Raw genomic sequence first — 25,905 nt, forward strand, 5'->3', positions numbered from 1 at the left:
TCTATCACTTCCCCTGGCAGTTCATTCTACACACAAACCACACTCTGTGCCAAAAATTGCCCCTCCAGTCCCTTTTAAATCTTTCTCCTCTCACCTTAGAATTATGCCCTCCGATTTTGTTTCAGAAGTCCAACATCGATAGTTCTTTGTTTTATATTATTACATATCATTATAAAAAGAGGTGTCTGAGATACTGGAAAATCTGAAAACTGATTTAAAACATACACTGTAAAAAAGGAATTGTACTTAAAAATCAACTAGTCAAAGGATACTGAGTGCAGCACATCGATTGAGATTGCCATAGTGTTAAGGACTTGGATGGCGAAGAACTTGTTAAGTGTGTTCAAAAAAACCATTCTCAATCAATATGTAGATAGAAGAAGGAGCGAGGCTCCGAAAGCTTGTGTTTTCAAATAAATCTGTTAGACAATAAGCTGGTGTCACCTGATTTTTGACCTTGTCCACCCAAGTCCAACACTGGCACCTTCACAATATGTAGATGGTCCTACTACAGAAGGGGCAAAACTCAAACTCCTCTTGGGAAATAGTGCAGGGCAAGTGACGGAGGTGTTAGTGAGGGAGCACTTTTGGGCCCCGTGACCATAATTCTAATTCTGTTTTTAAATAATTCTGGAATAGGTTTTTGAGAAGATTTGTAGCTTGGGCTGTTAACTCGGGTTGAGACTTCCCAAGGTACACGAGCCGGAGGTCCCCTCAGACCCATTGTCTCACTGCTGGGTACACTGACATTCAGACTAACAAAAGAACTATAAAGGAGACTGAAACACCTAGTAGATGGCTCAAACCACTCCATCCACTCCGCCCAAGAATTCCTCAACATCATTAAGGACATCAGAATAAATGAGGACGAGATCACGGTCGCCTTTGATGTGATTGCACTATTCACCTCCATAAGCATCCCCCTAACTAAGGAAACACTAGCCTCGTTACTAGACAGACCAGGGATACGGTCAACCGACAACAGCAACAGCATCAGCAAAGACGGCACCCTCAAACTACTGGATCTGTGCCTCACAACCCACTTCATCTTCAACGGCAAGGTATATGGTCAAATCAACAGAACACACGTGGGATCAATATCAGGAATAATAGTGGAAGCTGTAACGCAAAGACTGAACGGACTGCCCTTCCCACCATCCGACCAAAACTATGGGTCCACTATGTGGATGACACCTTTGTCATTATCAAACACTCTAAACTGGAGAAAACTCATCTACTCAAACAACATCCTCACCAGCATCAAATTCACCAAAGAAAAGGAGAACAACAACAGACTTCCCTTCCTGGATGTAATGGTCAAATGCAAGGCCAACGGTGAGCTTCAGACCAGCATACACAGGAAGGCCGCCCATACGGATCAGGTACTCAACTACAATAGCAATCATCCCAATATCCACAAATGGAGCTGCATCAAAACACTGTTTAAGCGAGCCGCAACCTAATGCAGCACCCCGGAGCTAAGCAAAGCCGAGGAAGAACACCTATACAGCATCTTTAGAAACAACGGTTACCTGAAAAGCATAGTCCACCGATGCCTACACAACAGAAAGACACAATATGTCCAGAGACACTAGTCACCCTACCATACATTAAGGACATATCTGAAATGGCCACCGGATTACTCTCTCCACCTCCGCTCCCCACCCAACTCCAGGAATCACTGTAGCCCACAAACTGACAGCTACACTATGACAGCTACTGACAACCACAACTAAAAAAATCAACGTTATTTACAAGATACTATACAAAGACTGCCAAAAACATTACATAGGGCAAACCAGAAGGAAACTAGCCATCAGGATTCATGAACACCAACTAGCTACCAAGAAACATGACCAACTATCACTCATTTCAATGCTCACAGACAAAGAGGGACACCAATTCGACTGGGACAATGTAGCCATCCTAGGACAAGCCAAGCAAAGACACGCACGAGAATTTTTGGAGGCTTGGCACTCAAACTGGAACTCTATTAACAAACATATAGAGTTGGACCCCGTATACCAACCACTAAGAAACAAATCGGAAATGATACCACCTGCCCCAAGAAACTCAGACACAGAAATAGCAAGTGGGACAGAACACCGATGCTTCATCGGAGGCACACTGATGATGTTACCTAGTATGGTGATGAAACATCTGCAAACAAACTTACTGGCTCGGCAAGCAAGTCAACAACTGCAGTTACGGAAAAGGATAGGCCTGGTCTACGAGTCAAGGTTCTGAATTGGGGCAAGGCTAATATTTATGATATCAGACAAGAACTTTCAAAAGTTGATTGGGGGAAGCTGTTCACAGGTAGAATGACACCTGGAAAATAGGAGGCTTTCAAATGTAAGATAACGAGAATTCAGGGATAGCAAGGTCCTGTTAGTGTGAAAGGCAAGGCTGGCAGGAGTAGGGAACACAGGATGACTCGAGATACTGAGGCTCTGGTCAAGAAAAAGAAGGAAGTGTATGTCAGGTATAGACAGCTGGGATCAAGTGAATTCATTGAGGAGTTCAGGGGTGTAGTACACTTAAGAGGTGAAATCAGGAGGGCAGAAAGGGGACAGGAGATGGCTTTGGCAGATAAGATTAAGGAGAATACGAAGAGATTCTACAAGTATATTAAGGACGAAAGAGTAACTAGGGAGAGAATGGGGCCCATTAAAGATCAACGAGGCCATCTATATGTGGAACCACAGACAGAGTTGAGATCCTATACAAATATTTCATGTCAGTATTGACTGAGATGAAAGACATGGAAGCTAAGGAACTCAGGAACCAAATCATGATGTCTTGAAAAGAGTCCACATTACAGATGAGGAGGTGCTGGGGGTGTTAAAACGCATAAAGGTAGCTAAATCCCAGGACCTGATCAGGTGTATCCCAGGACATGTGGGAAGCTAGGAAAGAAATTGCAGGGCCCTAGCAGAGATACTTGTATCATTGACAGCCATGGGTGAGGTGCTAGAAGACTAGAGGGTGGCTAATGTTGTACCAATATTTAAGAAAGGCTGCAAAGAAAAGCCAAGGAAGTACAGACTGGTGAGCCTGATATCAGTGGTGGATAAGTATTTGGAAGGGATTCTGAGAGACAGGGTCTACATGTATTTGGAAAAGCAAGGACTGATTAGGGATAGTCAACGTGGCTTTGTGTATGGGAAACAGGAGGTGACCAAGAAGATAGATGAAGGCAGAACAGTAGATGTTGTCTACATGGATTTTAGCAAGGCCTTCAACAAGGTTCTATAAGGTCTTGAAAATAGACGCGTTAGTAAGATTAGATCAAGGACAACTAGCCAATTGGATACAAAATTGGCTTGACAGTAGGAGACAGAGTGTGGTGTTAGAGGGTTCTTGCTCAGACTGAAGCCTGTGATCAGCAGTGTACTGCAAGGACTGGTGCTGGGTCCTCCACTGTTTGTGATTTATATAAACGATTTGGGTGAGAATATAGGAGGCATGGTTCGTAAGTTTGCCAATTACACCAAAATTGGTGGTATAGTGGACAGTGAAGAAAGTTATCTAAGAGTACAAAGGGATCTTGATCAACTGGACCAGTGGGCCGAGGATTCACAGATGAAGTTTAATTTGGATAAATGCGAGGTGCTGCATTTTGGTAAGACAAATCAGAGCAGGGCTTAACAGTTAATGGTACTACCCTGGAGAGTGTTGCCGAACAAAGAGACCTATGGGTGTGGGCGCACAGTCCTTTGAAAATGGTGTCACAGGGTGGTGAAGGCGGCATTTGGCACACTTGCCTCCACAGGTCACAGCACTGTGCACAGGAGTTGGGAAGTCGTGTTATGGCAGTACAAGACATTGGTATGGCCTCATTTGGAGTATTGCATACAATTCTTGTCCCCCTACGATAGGAAGGATGTTATTAAACTGGAAAGGGTGCAGAAAAGATTTATAAAGATGTGACCGAGACTGGAGGCTTTGAGTTTTAAGGAGAGGCTGGATAGGCTGGGATTGTTTTCCCTGGAGCCTATGAGGCTGATGGATGACCTTACAGAGGTTTATAAAATCACGAGGGAGGAGAGTCCAAAACTAGGGGGCCGAGATTTAAGGTGAGAAGGGAAAGCTTTGAAAGGGACTTGAAAGGGTGGTGCGTATATGGAATGAGTTGCCAGAAGAAGTGGTAGAGGTGAGTACAATTAAGACATATAAAAGATATTTGGACAGGTACATGGGTAGGAAATGTTTAGGAGGGACACAGACCAAATGCAGGCTAATGGGATTTGTTCAATGGAGGAAACCTGGTCAACTCCATTTTTGCAGCAGCAGCGGGAGCGGTGAGAGCGAGGACCAGGGGGCTGCCGGGAAGGTAAGTTCTTCATTTCAGCAGCGGAACCGAGTGGGAGCAGTCGAATTGTGCTCTCGGAACGTGAGTGAACTGATATATTTCGGCAGTGGCTCCCACCCGCCCTCCTCCTCTAACCAAAAAAAAGACTGTGTGGTGTGTTGATAAGGTAAAGCGATTCTTTTTTTTATGGTGTGCTGGTAAGTAGAGTGATTGGTAAAAATTTCTTCATTTGATTTATCTATTATTTGATATGATAGTAGGACTAACCTAAGCTTAAGAGTAAAAATGGCAGGAGATCCCAGACCCGTGTTATGCTCCTCTTCTCAATGTGGGAGCTCAGGGACGTGGCTGATGTCCCTGACTCCTACACGTGCAGGAAGTGTGTCCAGCTGCAGCTCTTGTTAGACCGCATGACGGCTTTGGAGCTGCAGATGGACTCACTTTGGAGCATCCGCGATGCTGAGGAAGTCATGGATAGCACGTTCAGCAAATTGGTCACACCGCAGATTAGGATTGCTGAGGGAGGAAGGGAATGGGTGACCAAAAGGCAGAGAAAAAGCAGGAAGGCAGTGCAGGTGTCCCCTGCGGCCATCTCCCTCCAAAACAGGTATACCGTTTTGGATACTGCTGGGGGAGAAGGCTCACCAGTGGAAGGCAGCAGTAGCCAGGTTCATGGCACTGTGGCTGGCTCTGCTGTACAGAAGGGGGGGGAAAAAGAGTGGAAGGGCTATAGTCACAGGGGATTCGATTGTAAGGGGAGTAGACAGGCAGTTCTGTGGTCGAAAACGAGACTCCCGAATGGTATGTTGCCTCCCAGGGGCACGGGTCAGGGACGTCTCAGATCAACTGCAGGACATTCTGAAGGGGGAGGGGTGAACAGCCAGCTGTCGTGGTGCATATAGGCACCAATGATATAGGTAATAAACGGGATGAGGTCCGACAAGCAGAATTTAGGGAGTTAGGAGCCAAGTTAAAAAGTAGAACCTCAGAGGTAGTAATCTCAGGATTGCTACCAGTGCCATGTGCTAGTCAGAGTAGAAATGAAAGAATAGGCAGGATAAGTGAGTGGCTTGAGAGATGGTGCAGGAGGGAGGGGTTCAGATATCTGGGACATTGGGACCAGTTCTGGGGGAGGAGGGACTATTACAAATCGGACGGTCTACACCTGGGCAGGACTGGAACCAATGTCCGAGGGGCTGCTTTTGCTAACGCTGTTGGGGAGGGTTTAAACTAATGTGGCAGAGGGATGGGAACCAAATGAAGAGGTAAGTGGACAGTAAGGAGGTAGTAATTAACGCCTGTAAGGAACTAGATAATGAAGTCAGTGTGACTAAGGGGAAAAGTAGGCAGAGAGCAGATGATGAACACAAAGGGACAGGTGGTCTGAGCTGCATTTGTTTTAATGCGAGAAGTGTAGTAGGTAAGGCAGATGAACTTAGGGCTTGAATTCGTACCTGGGAGTATGACGTTATTGCTATTACTGAGACTTGGTTGAGGGAAGGGCAAGATTGGCAACTAAATATCCCAGGATATAGATGCTTCAGGCCAGATAGAGACGGAGGTAAAAGGGGTGGAGGAGTTGCATTACTGGTCAAAGAGGATATCACAGCTGTGCTGAAGGAGGGCACTATGGAGGACTCGAGCAGTGAGGCAATATGGGCAGAGCTCAGAAATAGGAAGGGTGCGGTAACAATGTTGGGGCTGTACTACAGGCCTCCCAACTGTGAGCGTGAGACCAGATTATGGAAAGATGTAGGAGCAACAGGGTGGTGGTGATGGGAGATTTTAATTTGCCCAATATTGACTGGGATTCACTTAGTGTTAGGGGTTGAAATGGAGCAGAATTTGTAAGGAGCATCCAGGAGGGTTTTCTAGAGCAGTATGTAAATAGTCCAACTCGGGAAGAGGCCATACTGGACCTGGTGTTGGGGAATGAGCCCGGCAAGGTGGTTGAAGTTTCAGTAGGGGATTACTTTGGGAATAGTGATCACAATTCCGTAAGTTTTACAATACTCATGGACAAAGACGAGAATAGTCCTAAAGGAAAGGTGCTAAATTGGGAGAAGGCCAACTATAGCAAAATTTGGCAAGAGCTGGGGAATGTGGATTGGGAGCAGCTGCTTGAGGGTAAATCCACAGTTGATATGTGGGAGGCTTTTAAAGAGAGAATGATTGGAGTGCAGGACAGACATGTCCCTGTGAAAATGAGGGATAGAAAGGCAAGATTAGGGAACCGTGGATGACAGGTGAAATTGTGAGACTAGCAAAGAGGAAAAAGGAAGCATACATAAGGGCTAGGCGACTGAAAACAGACGAAGCTTTGGAAGAATATCAGGAAAGTAGCACCAATCTGAAACGAGGAATTAAGAGGGCTAAAAGGGGTCATGAAATATCTTTAGCAAACAGGGTTAAGAAAAATCCCAAAGCCTTTTATTCGTACATAAGGAGCAAGAGGCTAACTAGAGAAAGGGTTGGCCCACTCAAGGACAAAGGAGGGAAGTTACGCGAGGAGTCAGAGAAAACGAGTGAAATTCGTAATGACTACTTTGCTTCAGTATTCACCGAGGAGAGGGACATGATGGATGTTGAAGTTAGGGATAGATGTTTGATTACTCTAGGTCAAGTCGGCATAAGGAGGGGGCAAGTGTTGGCTATTTTAAAAGGCATTAGGGTGGACAAGTCCCTAGGTCGGATGAGATCTATCCCAGGTTACTGAGGGAAGCGAGAGAGGAAATAGTTGGGGCCTTAACAAATACCTTTGCAGCATCCTTGAGCACGGGTGAGGTCCCGCAGGGCTGGAGAATTGCTAATGTTGTCCCCTTGTTTAAGAAGGGTAGCAAGGATAATCCAGGTAATTATAGACCGGTGAGCCTGACATCAGTGGTGGGGATGCTGCTGAAGAAGATACTGAGGGGGATAGGATCTATCTACATTTGAAAGAAAATGGGCTTATTAGTGATAGGCAGCATGGTTTTGTGCAGGGAAGGTCATGTCTTACCAACTTAATAGGATTCTTTGAGGAAGTGGCAAAGTTGATAAATGTGGATGTCATATACATGGACTTCAGTAAGGCGTTTGATAAGGTTTCCCATGGTAGGCTGATGGAGAAAGTGAAGTCGCATGGGGGCCAGGGTGTACTAACTAGATGGATAGAGAACTGGCTGGGCAACAGGAGACAGAGAGTTGTAGTGGAAGGGAGTTTCTCAAAATGGAGAACTGTGACCAGTGGTGTTCCACAGGGATCCGTGTTGGGACCACTGTTGTTTGTGATATACATAAATGATCTGGAGGAAGGTAGAGATGGTTTGATTAGCAAGTTTGCAGATGACACTAAGATTGGTGGAGTAGCAGATAGTGAAGGGGACTGTTGGAGAATGCAGCAGAATATAGATAGATTGGAGAGTTGGGCAGAGAAATGGCAGATGGAGTTCAATCCAGGCAAATGCGAGGTGATGCATTTTGGAAGATCCGATTCAAGAGCGAACTATACGGTAAATGGAAAAGCCCTGGGGAAAGTTGATGCACAGAGAGATCTGGGTGTTCAGGTCCATTGTACCCTGAAGGTGGCAACGCAGGTCGATCGAGTGGTCAAGAAGGCATACGGCATGCTTTCATTCTTCGGACAGGGTATGGAGTCCGAGAGTTGGCAGGTCATGTTGCAGTTGTATAGGACTTTGGTTCGACCACATTTGGAATACTGCTTACAGTTCCGGTCGCCACATTACCAAAAGGATGTGGATGCTTTGGAGAGGGTGCAGAGGAGGTTCACCAGGATGTTGCTTGGTATGGAGGGCGCTAGCTATGAAGAGAGGTTGAGTAGATTCGGATTATTTACATTTGAAAGACGGAGGTTAAGGGGGGACCTGATTGAGGTCTACAAAATCACAAGAGGTATAGGCAGGATGGATAGCAAGAAACTTTTTCCCAGAGTGGGGCACTCAGTTACTCGGCGTCACTATTTCAAGGTGAGAGGGGAACAGTTTAAGGGAGATATGCGTGGAAAGTTCTTTACGCAGAGGGTGGGGGGTGCCTGGAACGCGTTGCCAGCGGAGGTGGTAGAGGCGGGCACGAGAGCGTCATTAAAGATGTATCTAGACAGATACATGAATGGGCAGGGAGCAGAGGGTTACAGATCCTTGGAAAATAGGCGACAGGTTTAGATAGAGGATCTGGATCGGCACAGGCTTGGAGGGCCGAAGGGCCTGTTCCTGTGCTGTAATTTTCTTTGTTCTTTGTTAGCAAGGAGAGTTGGGACTAAGTGTCTGTTTCTGTGCTGTATAACTCAATGAATAAAGGTGGAAATTGCCAATTTTTGTGACCGTATATTTTTTATTTCTTCTTGAAGTATGGACTGAAAATTAGAAAAAATGGTCACTGCTTTATAATGGAGAGAAAGCATAAGGAGTCAAAAACTGGGTCAGAAGATGCCTACACGAACAACATCAGGAAGATACTACACGCCCTGACACACTCATCACACTACCCTACATCAGGAACACATCGGAACTAACCACAAGACTCCTACGACCGCTGGGCATCAGAGTTGCACACAAGCCCACATCAACCCTATGACAACTGCTCATCCGAACTGAAGACCCACTCCCTGCCATGGACACGACCAATGTCATCTATAAGATCCCCTGCAGAGACTGTGAGAAACACTACATCAGACAAACAGGAAGGAAACTAACAAGGGTACACGAATACCAATTGGCTACAAAAAGACATGACCAATACTCACTCATCTCAATCCACATGGATAAGGAGAACCACCAATTCGACTGGGACAACACCAAAATCCTGGGACAAGCTAAGCAGAGACAGGCACAGGAATTCCTAGAAGCCTGGCACTCCACAAAGAAAGTAATTAATAAACACGTATAACTCGACCCCATATACATTCCACTATGAAGGAAAACCGGAAGTGAGGCAATGCAGCTCAATGGACTCCAGAGTTTAAAAACCAGGCGGGAAAACACACCGACGCTTCATCAGAGGCTGCACTGATTATGTTACCCAGCACGGTAACGAAACGTCTGCGAAACAAGAAATCAGCTCGGCAAGCCAGCCAACCTCAACACCCACAACCCGAGCTACAAATCTACTCCAAAACCTTAGAGTTATTTTCAGCTTTGGAAAAATAAGTGAATCTAACTATCTCTGAATCTAACTGCTGCATAGGTGACGATGTTGGTTTTGGGGACACTGTACCCAGACAACAGAGCATCTCCTGGGCGTGTTCAGCACAACTCTGCCCAGAGACAGTCTTTTGATTAGCTTTTCAATTGACACCACTTGTGGATTCAGTTGAGTACGGCATAGCAGCTAGCCTCTGATTGGTCAGGTTGCAGTTTAACAAAAGATTCTGAGATAGGATTGAACCAAAGGGACTCCACTTCGGCCCAACAAGTCCACACTGACCCTTGGAGCATCCCACCCAGACCCATAGCCCTAACCCACCTAATCTATACATCCCTGAACGCTATGGGCAATTTAGCATGGCCAATCCACCTAATCTGCACATCTTTGGACTGTGGGAGGAAACCGGAGCACCCGGAGGAAACCCACACAGACACAGGGAGAATGTGCAAACTCCACACAGAGAGTTGCCCGAGGCTGGAATCAAACCCTAGTCCCTGGTGCTGTGAGGCAACAGTGCTAACCACTGAGCCACCTCAATCATTCTTTCTCTTCCCTTTCTCTGTATAGTCAATGTTTCCCTTGCTCTGAAAAATTGCCTTCTCCAACTGTCAAAAGAGCAGAGAAAAGGAACACATTTGGAAAATGAAAGAAATCATTCTAAAATGCGAAATAACAAGAAAGACCAAGAGTCCAACCAAGCATCAGTGAGCTACAGACAGTGAACACTGCTGTGCAGGTAACATTCAGGCATCATGGAAAAATTGCAGATGATGAAATAAACCCATCTGGTTTTGTGATTTTAGACCGGTGATAAAGATCTGATAAATAAGAAAGGAAAGATCAATTTGATCTTTGATGGGAATGTACTATAGGCCCCCCAATAGTAAGAGAGAAATTGAGAAACAACTATGTAGGGAGATCTCAGATATATGAAAGCATAATAAGGTTGTAATAATGGGGGATTTTAATTTTCCAAACATTAATTGGGACTGCCATAGTGTTAGAAGTGTGGATGGTGAAGGGGGAAAGGGCGCAGCCCCCCCTTCTTTGCTCAAAAGCAGCCTTTTTTATTCAGAATTTAAGCATACATTAACATTCTAACACTTGAGTGTTAAGCAGTAGATATTGGACAAAAACCGTTTTGCAGGAAATCGGAGATGGTTTAAACATTTGCTAAATGTTAGCGGTTATTGCTGAGTGTAAATGGTTATTTTAATGAGATTAGATTATCTGTCTGGTTTGTCCTTGCATAATTGAAAAGGCTTTAGTCTTGTTATTTTCAAGGTTAGAATTTTAAAGTTAGAAAAAGGCATCTTGTGTTTTTTTTAAATAAAAGTCTGAGTTCCCATCAGTTTTGGTTATCTGTGGTTTTTATTTACTATAGGTTGTTTAGTTAGTTTCATGGTTGCGTCCACCTGTGCGTTCTATTTACTATCATTCATTCATTTATTCAGTTTTGTGGTCACACCTGTTTGTAGTAGTGCTATCAGTTTCATTCATTCATTCATTCAAGGTTGCACAGGTCTGGACATAGTACTGTTAGTTTTATTAGTAGGTTAAAGGTTGCTTACATACACTGCATAGCGTTTTTTAGTTTTATTAGTGGGGTAAAGCTTTCTTGTATACATGTTGAATAAAAACTTCAGACAAGTCTGCAGGGAAATAACATTTTACTTTAAAGGAAGAGGGCTAATCCAATTATCACCTTTGAATGGTACTTGGAGCCACTCTAGCTAGGCTCGGTAATAGCACCTATTCACAGTCGGATTTTAATATCAAACAACACTACTTTTGGTGTGGGGTGCAAAAAGGTTTCATCCTGTAGTGTCTGTGCAGTTTTGTTAGTCGTCGCGCCTGACTTCACCTTTGAATAGAATGTCAGTCTTGTTAAATGGCATTGTTTACATAGCGCGTTATGCATGACTGGACTTTCAAGTGGAGTGTAACTACGAATTGAAGTGGTTGTAATCTGATATGGTAGAGAGTCCTGAATTAGTTTGAATGGGGGGTGGCTGGTACACGGAAAGCTGCAGTTAGTATTATAACCACGAGTTAATGGATTAATCAACATGATTTATGGAGTTATATTAAAAGTTGCTAATGAATTCTGATATATCACTAGCTAAAAGGAAAGGTTGGACATACTTGAAACAAGAACAGAAATTGCTAGAAAAGCTCAGCAGGTCTGACAGCATTTGTGAAGAAAAATCAGAGTTAACGTTTCGGGTCCGGTAACCATTCTTCAGAAAACCTCAGTTCTTCAGAACACTTCAGAAGGATGTGTCAGTGTAATCTTGGTAGGCTGAAGGGTGTTCCTGTGCTGTACTGTTCATTGAATGTGCAGATCGTCACTGGTGTGTATTCGATGCAGTGAGTATCATCTAAAAGACGCAAGTTTCCTTTGACAGAACCTTTCTAATCCATAACTCCTACTGCCAAGAAGGACAACAGCAGTAGATGTGTGGGACACCAGCTGTATGTTCCCTTCTAAGACATACGCCATCCTGTCCTGGAACTATATTGTCATTCCTTCACTATTGCTGAGTCAAAATCCTGGAACTCCCTTCCTTACAGCACATTGGATAGCCCTACACCCCGCGCAGTGAAGTAGTTCATAAAGCTGCTCACCAGCACCTCAAAGGCAATTAAGAGTAAGACTGAATTCTAGCAGTGCCCACATCCTGTGAATGAACTTTTAAAAGTTCCATATGCGGGGCATGATACTTACTCAGCTGTTTGTAATCCTCCAACAGGAAGCTCCACTTTCTCGTTTTCATATCTGAGCAAAAAAAATCAAATCAGCATTTCGACCGGACTCAAAAATAACTTTGCCTAAACGGCACATTGAGATTACAACAGAATCCTGATAAATTTAAAATGCAAAACAGAACTATTTCAAAGTGTTGACCAAATTGACCAAATCATTGTTACGGAAGAGGTAGTGTTGGGCAAGCTAATGGAGCTAAGGATTGATAAGTCTCCTGCCCCTGATGGAATGCATCCCAGGGTAATAAAAGAGATGGCGGGAGAAATAGCAGGTGCACTGGCAGTAATTTTCCAAAATTCGCTGGACTCTGGGGCAGTCCCAGCAGACTGGAAAACAGCAAATGTGACGCCACTGTTTAAAAAGGGAAGTAGACAAAAGATGGGGAATTATAGACCGGTTAGCTTAACCTCTGTAGTAGGGAAGATGCTTGAGTCTATTATCAAGGAAGAAATAGCAAGGCATCTTGATAGAAATTGTCCCGTTGGGCAGACGCAGCATGGGTTCATGAAGGGCAGGTCATGCTTGACAAATCTTTTGGAATTCTATGAAGACATTACGAGCAAGGTGGACAATGGGGACCCAGTGGATGTGGTGTACCTAGATTTCCAAAAGGCCTTCGACAAGGTGCCGCACAAGAGGCTACTGCATAAGATAAGGATGCATGGCATTAAGGGTAAAGTATTAGCATGGATAGAGGATTGGTTGACTGACAGGAAGCAAAGAGTGGGGATAAATGAGTGCTATTCTAGCTGGCAGTCAGTGACTAGTGGTGTGCCTCAGGGATTGGTGTTGGGACCGCAATTATTTACAATTTATATAGATGATTTGGAGTTGGGGACCACGTATAGGGTGTCAAAGTTTGCAGATGACACTAAGATGCGTGGTAGAGCAAAGTATGCAGACGACTGTGAAACTTTGCAGAGGAACATAGACACATTGAGTGAGTGGGCAAAGGACTGGCAGATGGAATACAATGTAAATAAATGTGAAGTCAGACATTTTGATAGGAGTAATAGTAAAAAGGATTATTACTTAAATGGTAAAAAGTTGCAGCATGCTGCTATGCAGAGGGACCTGGATGTCCTTGTGCATGAATCACAGAAGGTAGGTCTGCAGGTACAACAAGTAATTAGGAAGGCAAATGGAATTTTGTCCTTCATTGCTAAAGGGATTGAAATAAAAAGCAGAGAGGTTATGTTGCAGCTGTACAAGGTGCTGGTGAGGCCACACCTGGAGTACTGTGTGCAGTTTTGGTCTCCTTACTCGAGAAAGGATGTATTGGCACTGAAGGGGGTGCAAAGGAGGTTTACTAGGTTGATTCCGGAGTTGAGGGGGTTGGCTTATGAGGAGAGACTGAGTAGATTGGGATTATATTCATTGGAATTCAGAAGATTGAGGGGGGATGTTATAGAAACATATAAAATTATGAAGGGAATAGGTAAGATAGAAGTAGAGAGGATGTTTCCACTGGCAGGTGAAGCTAGGTCAAGAGGGCATAGCCTCAAGATTAGAGGGAGCAGATTTAGGACTGAATTGAGAAGGAATTTCTTCACTCAGAGGGTTGTTAATCTATGGAATTCCTTGCCCAGTGAAGTAGTTGACGCTACTTCAGTAAACATTTTTAAAAAAAAGGTAGATTTTTTTTGAACAATAAAGGAATTAAGGGATACGGTAAGAACGCGGGTAAGTGGATCTGAGTCCATGAAAAGATCAGCCATGATCTTATTGAATGGCGGAGCAGGCTCGAAGGGCCAGACGGCCTACTCCTGTTCCTAGTTCTTATGTTCTTAAATGAAAGGGGATGTCCAGTGTGACTGGGCTAGTAGATTGCAGAATGGTGGGAATGTCACTAAATTCGTATCTAAAGGCCCAGATAATGCTCTGGGTATACAGGTTCAAATCCCTACATGGCAGCTGGTGGAATTTAAGTTCAAGTAATAAATTGGGAATATAAAGCTAGGTTCAGTATGGTGATCAATGTAACTAACATCAATTGTTGTAAAACCTCATCTGGTACACATTAGGGAAGAAAATCGGCTGTCCTCACTTGGTCTGGCCTGGATGATTCCAGACCTACAGCAACATGGTTGACTCTTAACTGCTCAAGGGCAATTAAGAATGGATAACAAATGGTGGCCTAGCTAAAATGCCCACATCCTATGAGAGAATAAGAAAATAAATGAATGGGAGCAGATAGGACACAATTTCTTGGGGTTTAAAGTGATCAGTGAGAAAGGATTACTCACCATAATGCCTGGAGTTGGCCTGTTTGAAGATTTTCAGAACCTCTGCATGATAACCAATCTCAACTTCACAACGGGACCGTGACAGAAGTCTGAATTGTCCCTGTATCACAGCAGCCGGCTTCTTCCAGTTCTTTCCCAACATTGCCAGTTGGTTTACAGTTAGTGCGGAACAACGCTTTCTCCCAGTTTTTGGCAGTGAACTGGTAGCAATGGCCATCTCTGGTTCTGACATTCCATCTAGAGGCGTTAACGTGGTTCTTGGAACCAGTTTCACTCTCTCCACTGAAACACAGAGGGAGAGGTTTGGTACTCAAGACAGCCCAACATGACAGATATCACCTCGCAACTCTGAAAGTGCATCTCAGGAACACACCTCAGTTTGTAACATTTCATTCGACACTGTGTGCTATAGTCTGGTTACCACTTGCCTTCCCACCTATTTTTGTGTCATTCACAAACGTGGTTATAATATATTCACTTTCCTCATCCAAGTCATCAACATATATTATAAATAATTGTGGCCCTAGCACCGATTGCTGCTGCATCCACTAGTTACTGATTGCCATCCTGAAAAATCAACCCTTATACCAACTTTCTGTCTTCTATTATTTAGCCAATCTTTTGTCCATATCTTACTGAGTAGCCTACTGTCTGATACCATATCAAGTTCCTTCTGAAAATCTAAACATTAGATCCACTTCGCCTTTATCTATCCTGCTTGTCACCACCTCAAACAATTCTAATAAATCTGTCAGGTATGATTTTCCCTTCAATGAAGCCATGCTGACTCTGCTTGATCATATTACGTATTTCTAAACGTTCTGTTGTTACATCCCTTATAACAGACAAAAAAATTCCCAATTACAGATGTTCAGTTAATCTGTTTATAATCTGTTTATTTTTAATTAAATGTGGTACATTGGCAGATTTCCAATCCTCTGGGAATTTTTCAGGAGCTAAGGATTCCGAGAAGATTACTACCTGTACATCCACTATCTCCATAGCTACTTCCTTTAATATCCTAGGATGCATCTCATTAGGTTCAGGGGACATAGAACATAGAACAGTACTGGCGCTTTGGCCCAAGATGTTGCGCCGAACTTTTACCCGAATCCTAAGGTCTATCTAACCTCCAACCCTTATACTGTCATCCGTATGCCTATCTAATAGCCGCTTAAATGCCCCTAATGAGGCCGACTCCACTACCCTCTCCGGCAATGCATTCCACGCCCCGACCACCCTCTGACTAAAGAACCTAACTCTGACGTCTCCGCTATATCTACCTCCACTCACTTTAAAACTACGCCCCCTCGTAAGAGATACCTCCACCTTGGCAAAAGTCTCTGGCTGTCCACTCTATCTATACCTCTGATCATTTTGTACACCTCTATCATGTCACCTCTCATCCTTCATTGTTCTGAAGAGAAAAGCCCTAGCTCTCTCAACCTTTCCTCGTAAGACCTTCCCTCCATTTCAGGCAACATCCTGGTAAATCTCCTCTGCACCTTTTCCAACGCTTCCACATCTTTCCTGTAATGAGGCAACCAGAACTGGACATAATACTCCAGATGTGGCTGAACCAGGCTTTTGTATAGATGGAGCATAACTTCACGGCTCTTGAACTCAATCCCTCTATTAATGAAAGCTAACACACCATACGCCTCCTTAACAACTCTATCCACCTGGGTGGCAGCTTTCAGGGAACTGTGGACATGAACCTCAAGATCCCTCTGCTCCTCCACACTGCCAAGAATCTTTCCGTTAACCCTGTATTCTGCTTTCAAGTTTGTCCTTCCAAAATGAATCACCTCACACTTTTCAGGGTTAAACTCCACCTGCCACTTCTCAGCCCAGCTCTGCATCCTATCAATGTCCCTTTGTAACCAAGAACAGCCCTCTGCACTATCCACAGTGCGACCCACCTGCGTATCGTCCGCGAACTTACTAATCCACGCTTCCACTCCTTCATCCAATCATTTACAAAAATCAAAAATAGAAGAGGACCCAGAACAGATCCTTGTGGTACACCACTCACAACTGAGCACCATGTTGAATATTTTCCGTCCACTACCACCCTTTGTCTTCTGAGGGTCAGCCAATTCTGAATCCAATCTGCCACATTTCCCCCTATCCCATGCCTCCTTACCTTCTGCATGAGCCTGCCATGGGGAACCTTATCAAACGCCTTACTTAAGTCCATGTATACCACATCCACTGCTCTACCTTCATCCATGTGTTTGGTCACCTCTTCAAAGAATTCAATAAGGTTTGACAGACATGATCTACCCCTCACAAATCCATGCTGACTATCACGAATCAAACTGTGCCTTTTCAAGTGATTAGGAATCCTATCTCTCAGAGCCCTTTCCAATAATTTGCCCACCACTGACGTAAGACTAACTGGCCTGTAATTTCCAGGGTTATCCCTGTTCCCTTTTTTGAACAAGGGACTGACGTTTGCCTCCCTCCAATCTTCTGGCACTATACCCGTGGACAGTGAGGACGAAAAGATCATCGCCAAAGGCCCTGCGATCTCTTCCTTCGCTTCCCATAGAATCCTTGGATAAATCCCATCAGGCCCGGGGGACTTATCTATCTTCAAGTTCCTCAAAATTCCTAGCACATCTTCCTTACCAACAGCAACCTCCTCTAGCCGACCAGCCTGTTTCACACTGTCTTCCTCTACAACTGGGTCCCTCTGAGTTGTGAATACCGAAGAAAAGTATTCATTAAGGACCTCTCCTATCTCCTTAGGCTCTGTGCACAAATTCCCTTTACAATCCTTGATTGTACCAGTCTTTAACCCCAGTAGATTTCCTGAGCACCTTTTCTCTAGTGGCAATTATTGTAGTCATTCCCTCTCCTCCTTTTGCACGCTGAATATTTAACAACTTTGGAATGTTTTAGAGTCATACGTCTTGCAGCATAGAAACAGACTCTTTGGTCCAACTAGTCCACTTCGAACATGCTCCCAAACTCAACTAGTCCCACCTGCCTGCGCTTGGCCCATATCTCTCCAAACCCTTCCTTTTCATGTACTTATCCAGATGTCTTTTAAATGCTGTAACTGTACCTGTATCCTCCACTTTCTCTGGCAGTTCATTCCACACACAAACCACTCTCTGTGTAGAAAAGTTGCCCCTCATGTCCTTCTTAAATCTTTCCCCTCTCACCTTAAAAATATGCCCGGAAAAGCCGAAAAAAAACTGCAGATGCTGTAAATCAGAAACAAAAACAGAAATTGCTGAAAAAGCTCAGTAGGTCTGGCAGCATCCGTGAAGAGACATCAGAGCTAATGTATCAGGTCGAGTGACCCTTCCTCAGAACTCCCCCACTGGAGGGAAAAGACCCGTTGTCATTTCACCTTATCAATGCACCTATGATTTTATAAATCCCAATAAGGTCACGTTTCAACCTCCTACACTCCAGTGTATCTCAAACCCTCCATTCCCAGCAATATCCTGGTAAATCTTTTCTAAACCCTCTCCAGTGTAATAACATCCTCCCTATAATAGGGCAACATGTGAAGATTGACGTAGAGTATTTACTCAACTCCACTGTCAATTCCTGGTTCCCCATTATTTCCTTGAAGGGGCTTATGTTAATTTAGATCTTAGAAGTTTAAAGAAGCTCTTGCTGTCCTTCTTGATATTGTGAGTTTAGATTTAAGGTCTTTTTTTGGTCATCTTTTGTTGCTTTCAAAAATGTCCCAAATCTCTGGCTTACCACAATCTTTGCCACATTGAATGCTTTTTCTTTCAATTGGATGCTATTCTTAACCTCCCCTTTTTAGAATCCTTCTTCGTCATCTTTGCTGTGAGCCACAAACTATTTCTTAAACGACTGCTAATGTTCAATTGTCTTTGCTGCTAAACACTTTTCCCAGTCCATTCCATAATACCATAAGGCCACAAAAAGTGGAGCAGAATTAGATCATTCGGCCCATTAGAACACAGAACAGTACAGCACAGTACAGGTCCTCCACACCCTACATTTTACTGTCATCCATGTGCCTATCCAAGAGTTGCTTAAAAGTCTCTAAAGTATCTGACTCCACTACTATTGGAGTGTGGCAAATGTCATTCCCTTGCTCAAGAAAGGGAATAGGGATAATTCTAGAAATTACAGACCGGTCAGTCTTACTTCTGTGGTGGGCAAATTATTGGAGAGGATTCTGAGATAGTATGTATGATTATTTGGAAAAGCACAGTTTGATTAGAAATAGTCAGCATGGCCTTGTGAGGGGCAGGTCACGCCTCACAAGCTGTATTGAATTCTTTGAGGATGTGACAAAACGGATGTGGTGTATATGGATTTTAGCAAGGCATTTGATAAGGTTCCACGTGATAGGCTCATTGAGAAAGTAAGGAGACATGGGATTCAGGAAAATTTGGCTGTCTGTATACAAAACTGGCTGTCCAATAGAAGACAGAGGGTGGTAGTAGATGAAAAGTATTCAGCCTGGAGCTCGGTGACTACTGGTGTTCCGCAGGGATCTGTTCTGGTAGCTCTGCTCTTTGTGATCTTTAGAAATGACTTGGACGAGGAAGTGGAAGGGTGGGTTAGTAAGCTTGCTGATGACACGAAGATTGGTGGAGTTGTGGACAGCACGGACGGCTGTTGTAGGTTGCAACGGGACATTGACAGGATGCAGAGCTGGGCAAAGAAGTGGCAGATGGAATTCAACCCAGAAAAGTGTGAAGTGATTCATTTTGGAAGGTCAAATTTGAATGCAGAATACAGGATTAATGGCAGGATTCTCGGCAGTGTGGAGGAACAGAGGGATCTTGGGGTCCACGTCCATAGATCCCTCAAAGTTGCTACCCAAGTTAATAGGGTTGTAAAGAAGGCGTAAGGTGTGTTGGCTTTCATTGGCAGGGGAATTGAGTTTAAGGGCCGTGAGGTTATGCTGTGAGCTCTATAAAACTCTGGTTAGACCACACTTGGAATATTGTGTTCAGTTCTGGTCACCTCATTTTAGGAAAGATGTGGAAGCTTCAGAGACGGTGCAGAGGAGATTTACCAAGATGCTGCCTGGACTGGAGGGCAGGTCTTATGAGGAAAGGTTGAGGGAGCTAGGGCTTTTCTCATTGGAGAGAAGAAGGATGAGAAGTGACTTGATAGAGGGGATTACAAGATGATGAGAGGCATAGATAGAGTGGATAGTCAGAGACATTTTCCCAGGGCGGAAATGACTATTACGAGGGGGAATAATTTTAAGGTGATTGGAGGACGGTATAGGGGAGATGTCAAAGGTAGGTTCTTCACACAGAGAGTGGTGACCGTGTGGAATGCGCTGCCGGCAGTGGTAGTGGAGTCAGATTCTTTAGAGACTTTTAAGTGACTCTTGGATAGGCACTTGGAGGATAGTAAAATGTAGGGTATGCAGAGTAGATTGATCTTACGAAGATAATAGGTTGGCAGAACATCGTGGGCCAAAGGGCCTGTACTGTGCTGTACTGTTTTATGTTCTAATGATCCTCTGGATGTGGATGCTGGTGCGATGGTAGGTAAGGACGATGGGAACCCTATCACTGTTGTGGGAAGGAAGGTGGGGGCGGTGGGGGGGCGCGGCTGGTTGGTGAGGGCTGAAGTGCGGGAGATGGATTGAACTGTTATCACTGGACTGTTAATCTAGAGACCCAGATAGTGTTCTGGGGACCTGGGTTCAAATCCCACCATAGCAGATGGTGGAATTTGAATTCAAATTTTTAAAAAAGTGGAATTAAGAGTCTAATGATGACCATGAATCCACTGTCGATTGTCGGAAAAACCCATCTAGTTCACTAATGTCCTTTAGGGAAGGAAACTGTCATCCTTCTCTGGTCTGGACTACATATGACCCCCAAACCCACAGCAGTGTGGTTCAGTTTTAACTGCCCTGTGGGCAATTAGGGATGGACAATAAATGCTGACATAGTTAGCAATGCCCTCATCCCGTGAATGAATAAAATAAATGTTTCTGTACCCTTTCCACATCCTTCCAAAACTGCACATAATATTCCAAATATGGCCTACGTAAAGTTCTATACAGCTGCAACATGACTTGCTGATTTTTATAGTTACCGTTTGCATGTGATTCTCAGCACAGAAAAAGGCCCTCTGGCCCATCAAATCTTTGCCATTCAAAAACAACCACGTAACATTTCTAATGTCATTTTCCAGCACATGTCCATAGCCTTGTATGTTTGGCATTGCACACCTAAATACTTCTTAAATGCTTTGAGGGTTTCTGCCTCTACTACCCCTGCAGATGGTGAGTTCCAGATCCCATCACCCTCCAGGTAAAAGTGTTTTCCTCATGTGCCCTCTAAATCTCCTGTCCCTTAGCTCAAACGTTTGCCCCAGTCATTGAACCCCACGAAGGGGAAGTGCTCCTTCCTATTCTGCACTGTTTATACCCTTCAACTTCATACATCTCATACATCTCAACCATCTCCACACCCCCCCACCCCCCAACTCAGTCTCTTCTGCTCCAAGGAAAACAACTCCGGTCTATCCAAACTCTCCAGTCCAGACAACACCCTGGTAAAAAAAAACAGAAGTTGCTGGAAAAGTTCAGCAGGTCTGGCAGCATCTGTGAATTAAAAATCAGAGTTAACATTTCGGGTCTGGTGACCCTTCCTCAGAACACTCTAGTAAATCTCCTCTGCACCATTTCCAGTGCTGTCACATCCTTCCTGTAATGTGGATTCCAGAACTGGACACAATACTCTAGTTATGGACCAATCAATTTTTCATACAGTTCCAGCATTACCTTCCTGCTCTTAAACTCTATGCCTCAGCCAATAAAGGCAAGTTTCCCATATGTCTTCTTAATCACTTGATCAACCTGTCCTGCAACCTTAAGGAACCGGTGGACATCCTCAGTGCTTCCTAAGTTGCTACTGTTCATACCTTGCCTTGCTTGTTGTGCCCAAGTACTTCATCGCACGTTAATCTCGACTGAATTCCATTTGCCACTGATCAGCCCGCAGACATCCTCTTTTTTTGTTATTCATTCATGGGTTGTGGGTGTCACTGGTTGACCAGCATTTATTGCCCAAGTCTAGTTGCCCTTGAGAGTGCGGTGGCAAGCTATCTTAGGGAACTGCAGCAGTCCACATGCTGTAGGTTGACCCACAATGCCATCAGGGAGGAATTTCATGATTTTGACCCAGTGACAGTAAAAGAATGGTGATATATTTCCAAATCAGGATGGTGAGTGGCTTGGAGGGGAACTTGCAGATGGTCGTGTTCCCATGTATCTGCTGCCCTTGTCCTTCTAGATGGAAGTGGTCAAGGGTTTGGAAGGTGCTAGGAGAGGATCTTTAGTCTTTTTCTGTAGTACATCTTGTAGATGCACATTGCTGCAACTGTATGTCAGTGGAGGAGACAGTGGATGTTTGTGGATGTAGTGCCAATCAAGTAGACTGTTTGTCTTCGGTGGTGTCTAGCCTCTTGAGTGTTGCTGGTGCTGCACCCATCCAGGCAAGTGTGGTGTATTCCATCACACTCCTGACTTATGCCTTGTAATGGTGGACAGTGGTTTGGCCACTTTTGGAATACTGCGTTCAACTCTGGTCTCCGTGCTATAGGAAGGATGTTCTGAAACGTGAAAGGGCTCAGAAAAGATTTACAAGGATGTTGCCAGGGTTGGAGGGTTGAGCTATAGGGAGAGGCTGAATAAGCTGGGGCTATTTTCTCTGCAGCATCAGAGGCTGAGGGGTGACCTTATGGAAGTTTATAAATCATTAGGGACATGGATACAGTGAATAGCCAAGGTCTTTTCCCCAGGGTAGGGGAGTCCAAAACTAGAGGGCATAAGTTTAAGGTGAGAGGGAAAAGATGTATAGAGACCTGAGGGGCAACTTTTCACACAGAGGGTGGTGTGTGTATGGAATGAGCTGCCAGAGGAAGTGGTGGAGGCTGATACCATTACAACATTTAAAATGCAGCTGGATGAGTACATGAATAGAAAGGGCTTAGAGGGATGTAGGCCAAATACTGGCAAATGAGACTAGATTAATTTAGGATATCTGGTCGGCATGGACGAGTTAGACCAAAGGGTCTGTTTCCATGCTGTACAGCTTTATGACTCTATGACTGGCCTTGGTGAGTCAGGAATTGAGTCACTAACCACAGTATTCCGAGCCTCTAGCCTCTAGCTTCCTCTTGTAGCCACTGTGTTTATGCGGTTAGTTCAGTTGAGTTTCTGGTCAATGGTTGGGGGGATTCAGTCACGGTAACACCGTTGAATGTCAAGGAGCAGTGGTTCGATTGTCTCTTATTGGTGACTGTCATAACTTGGTATTTGTGTGGCGCAAATGTTACTTGTCACTTGTCAGCTGAAGCCTGGAAATTGCATCTGAACACGGACTGCTTCAGCATCTGATAAGTTGCGAATGGTGCTGAACATTACACAAGCATTAATAATTATCCCCACTTCTGAGCTTAGATGGAGGGAAGGCCATTTATGAAGCTGCTGAAGATAATTAGGCCTGGGACACTACCCTGACAAACTCCTGCAGAGTTGTCCTGGAGCTGAGATGACTAACCTCCAACAACCACGACCATCTTCCTACGTGGCAGTTATGAATCCAACCAACGGATAGTCTGTCCCCTGATGCCCATTGATTCTAGTTCTTCTGGGGCTCCATGATGCCACCCTAACCACCACCACCGCCACCGCCAACCGCCAACCTCCCCACCTCCCACACCCCCCCACTCCCCACCACGGTCAACTGTAGCCTTGATGTAAAGGGCTGTTGTTCTCATCTCACTTGCAATCCACAGGTATCCTCCTCACCATTTGCCACCCCACCAACTTTCATTTAATCCGTGATCTTAATGATCAACACTCCTACATTCAAGTCTTAATCATTTATATCTAACACAAACAGCGAGATCCCCAACACTGACCTCTATGAGACCCCAGTAGACACAGACTTCTAGTCAGCAAAACATCCCTCATCTATCATCTTCTGCTTCCTGCTGCTCAGCCAATTATGGATCCAACTAATCAAGTTTCCATGGGTCCCATGGGGTCTTACCTTCGCTATTAGTCTCCTATACAGGACCTTATCAAAAGCCCTGCTGAACTCCAAGTCGACTACGTTGAATGCATTGCCCTGATCTATATACCTGGTCGCCTCTTTGAAAACTCAAGTTGGTCACACATGACTTTCCCTAATAAATCATACCGACTGTTCTTGATTAATCTCCAAGTGAAGTGTAACAGGTGAGGCTTAATGGAAACATGTTTAGAAAGTCAGTACAGCAATCTGTTCATTTACAATAAAAATCTGGTTATGGCTGAACTCACTCAAGTGGTTGTAATCATCCAGGCTGAAGTTCCACATCTTGGTGGCTGTATCTGCAATCACAGAATGATAACAAAAGTGAGATGCAGTATTTATTTGATTATAAATCATTACACAACTGATAAAACCAATAGTAACAGCATCAATCCTCCAGTCAGGATAAAATGTGGATCCAAAGTGGAAACAAAAACTGACAGATACATTTGCCCCAAACAGGGGCGGCATGGTGGCTCAGTGGTTAGCCCTGCTGCCTCACAGCGCCAGGGACCCGGGTTTGATTCCACCCTCGGGCAACTGTCTGTGTGGAGTTTGCACATTCTCCCCACGTCTGCGTGGGTTTCCTCCGGGCGCTCCAGTTTCCTCCCACAGACCAAAGATGTGCAGGTTAGGTGGATTGGCCATGCTAAATCTCCAAAAGTGTTCAGGGATGTGTAGCTTAGGTGGGTTATAGGGGGATGGGTCTGGGCGAGATGCTCTCAGGGTCAGTGTGGACTTGTTGGGCTGAAGGGCCTGTTTCCACACTGTAGGGATTCTATGAAACAGTAAATATCATTGCTGTTCCTGTGGATACCTTTCTCCCTGATTTGGTCACTGGCTACATAGGGACCTGGTCACAACAGAACTGTTTAGAGGACTGCTGAGTATTTCCAGTCTTACTGATTATTAAATAACTAAACAGAAAAGCCTACACAGCAACCCTTGATGATCACATCAGCTTCCACTAACCACATTCTTCTAGCCACATATCCACTTTAGTAAAAGTTCCTGTACATAAACCATAGTTATCCAGACATGACTGCACAAAGCAAAGAGGGGACGTCTGCATTTAATACTGAAGTCTGGGAGGACGGCAGGGCATCGGGATCAGTTTTGGATTAATACAGGGCCATGGGGACAAAGTGGGGCAGTGTGATTAGCTATGGATTGATATAGAGTCTTGCAGAGGCAGTAGGGTTTTGGGATTAGGTACAGTATCAATCAACAAAACATGGGGGGGTCAGGACAGCTTGGAATTGATTGATGGCAATGGAGAGAGAGAGTGACAGTGGGATTCATTTGTCGATTGATACAAGGCTATGGTGAGAAAGTGGAACAGAAGGATCAGCTTCAGATTGATCTAGAACTATGCTTGTGAGGGGTAGATCATGCCACACAAACCTTATTGAATTCTTTGAAGAGGTGACCAAACATGTGGATGAAGATAGAGCAGTGGATGTGGTATACATGGATTTAAGTAAGGCGTTTGAGAAGGTCCCCCATGGTAGGCTCATGCAGAAAGTAAGGAGGCATGGGATAGGGGGAAATGTGGCAGATTGGATTCAGAATTGGCTGATCCTCAGAAGACAAAGGGTGGTAGTGGACGGAAAATATTCAACATGGTGCTCAGTTACGAGTGGTGTACCACAAGGATCTGTTCTGGGTCCTCTTCTATTTGTGATTTTCGTAAATGATTTGGATGAAGGAGTGCAAGGGTGGATTAGTAAGTTCACGGATGATATGAAGGTGGGTCGAGTTGTGGATAGTGGGGAGGGCTGTTCTAGGTTACAAAGGGACATTGATAGGATGCAGAGCTGGGCGGAGAAGTGGCAGGTGGAGTGTAACCCTGAAAAGTATGAGGTGATTCATTTTGGAAGGACAAATTTGAAAGCAGAATACAGAGTTAACGGAAAGATTCTTGGCCGTGTGGAGGAGCACAGGGATCTTGGGGTTCACGTCCACAGCTCCCACCCAGGTGGATAGAGTTGTTAAGAAGGCGTGTTAGCTTTCATTAATAGAGGGATTGAGTTCAAGAGCCGTGAAGTTATGCTCCAGCTATACAAAAGCCTGGTTCGGCCACATCTGGAGTATTGCGTCCAGTTCTGGTCGCCTCATTACAGGAAAGATGTGGAAGTGTTGGAAAAGGTGCAGAGGAGATTTACCAGGATGTTGCCTGGAATGGAGGAAAAGTCTTACAAGGAAAGGTTGAGAGAGCTAGGGCTTTTCTCTTTAGAACGACGAAGGATGAGAGGTGACTTGATACAGGTGTACAAAATGATCAGAGGTATAGACACAGTGGACAGCCAGAGACTTTTTCCTGGGGTGGAGGTAGCTATTACGAGGGGGCATAGTTTTAAAGTGAGTGGAGGTAGATAT

General features: G+C 44.5%; 1 protein-coding gene across 1 annotated transcript in view; it reads right to left on the bottom strand.

Moving 5' to 3' along the window:
* The window catches only part of smarcal1 (SWI/SNF related, matrix associated, actin dependent regulator of chromatin, subfamily a-like 1), a 76,121-nt gene that overhangs the window by 48,537 nt on the left and 1,679 nt on the right, over positions 1–25,905 (bottom strand). Inside the window, exons 2-4 of the mRNA XM_048599380.1 lie at positions 23,775–23,825; positions 14,471–14,752; positions 12,186–12,236 (exon numbers count right to left, since the gene is read on the bottom strand). Coding sequence (XP_048455337.1) covers positions 12,186–12,236; positions 14,471–14,752; positions 23,775–23,825 — 384 coding nt within the window. The remainder of the gene's footprint in view (positions 1–12,185; positions 12,237–14,470; positions 14,753–23,774; positions 23,826–25,905) is intronic.

The sequence above is a fragment of the Rhincodon typus genome, chromosome 7 (assembly GCF_021869965.1).
Source record: "Rhincodon typus isolate 14 chromosome 7, sRhiTyp1.1, whole genome shotgun sequence".
In the NCBI taxonomy this organism is placed as follows: Eukaryota; Metazoa; Chordata; class Chondrichthyes; order Orectolobiformes; family Rhincodontidae; genus Rhincodon; species Rhincodon typus.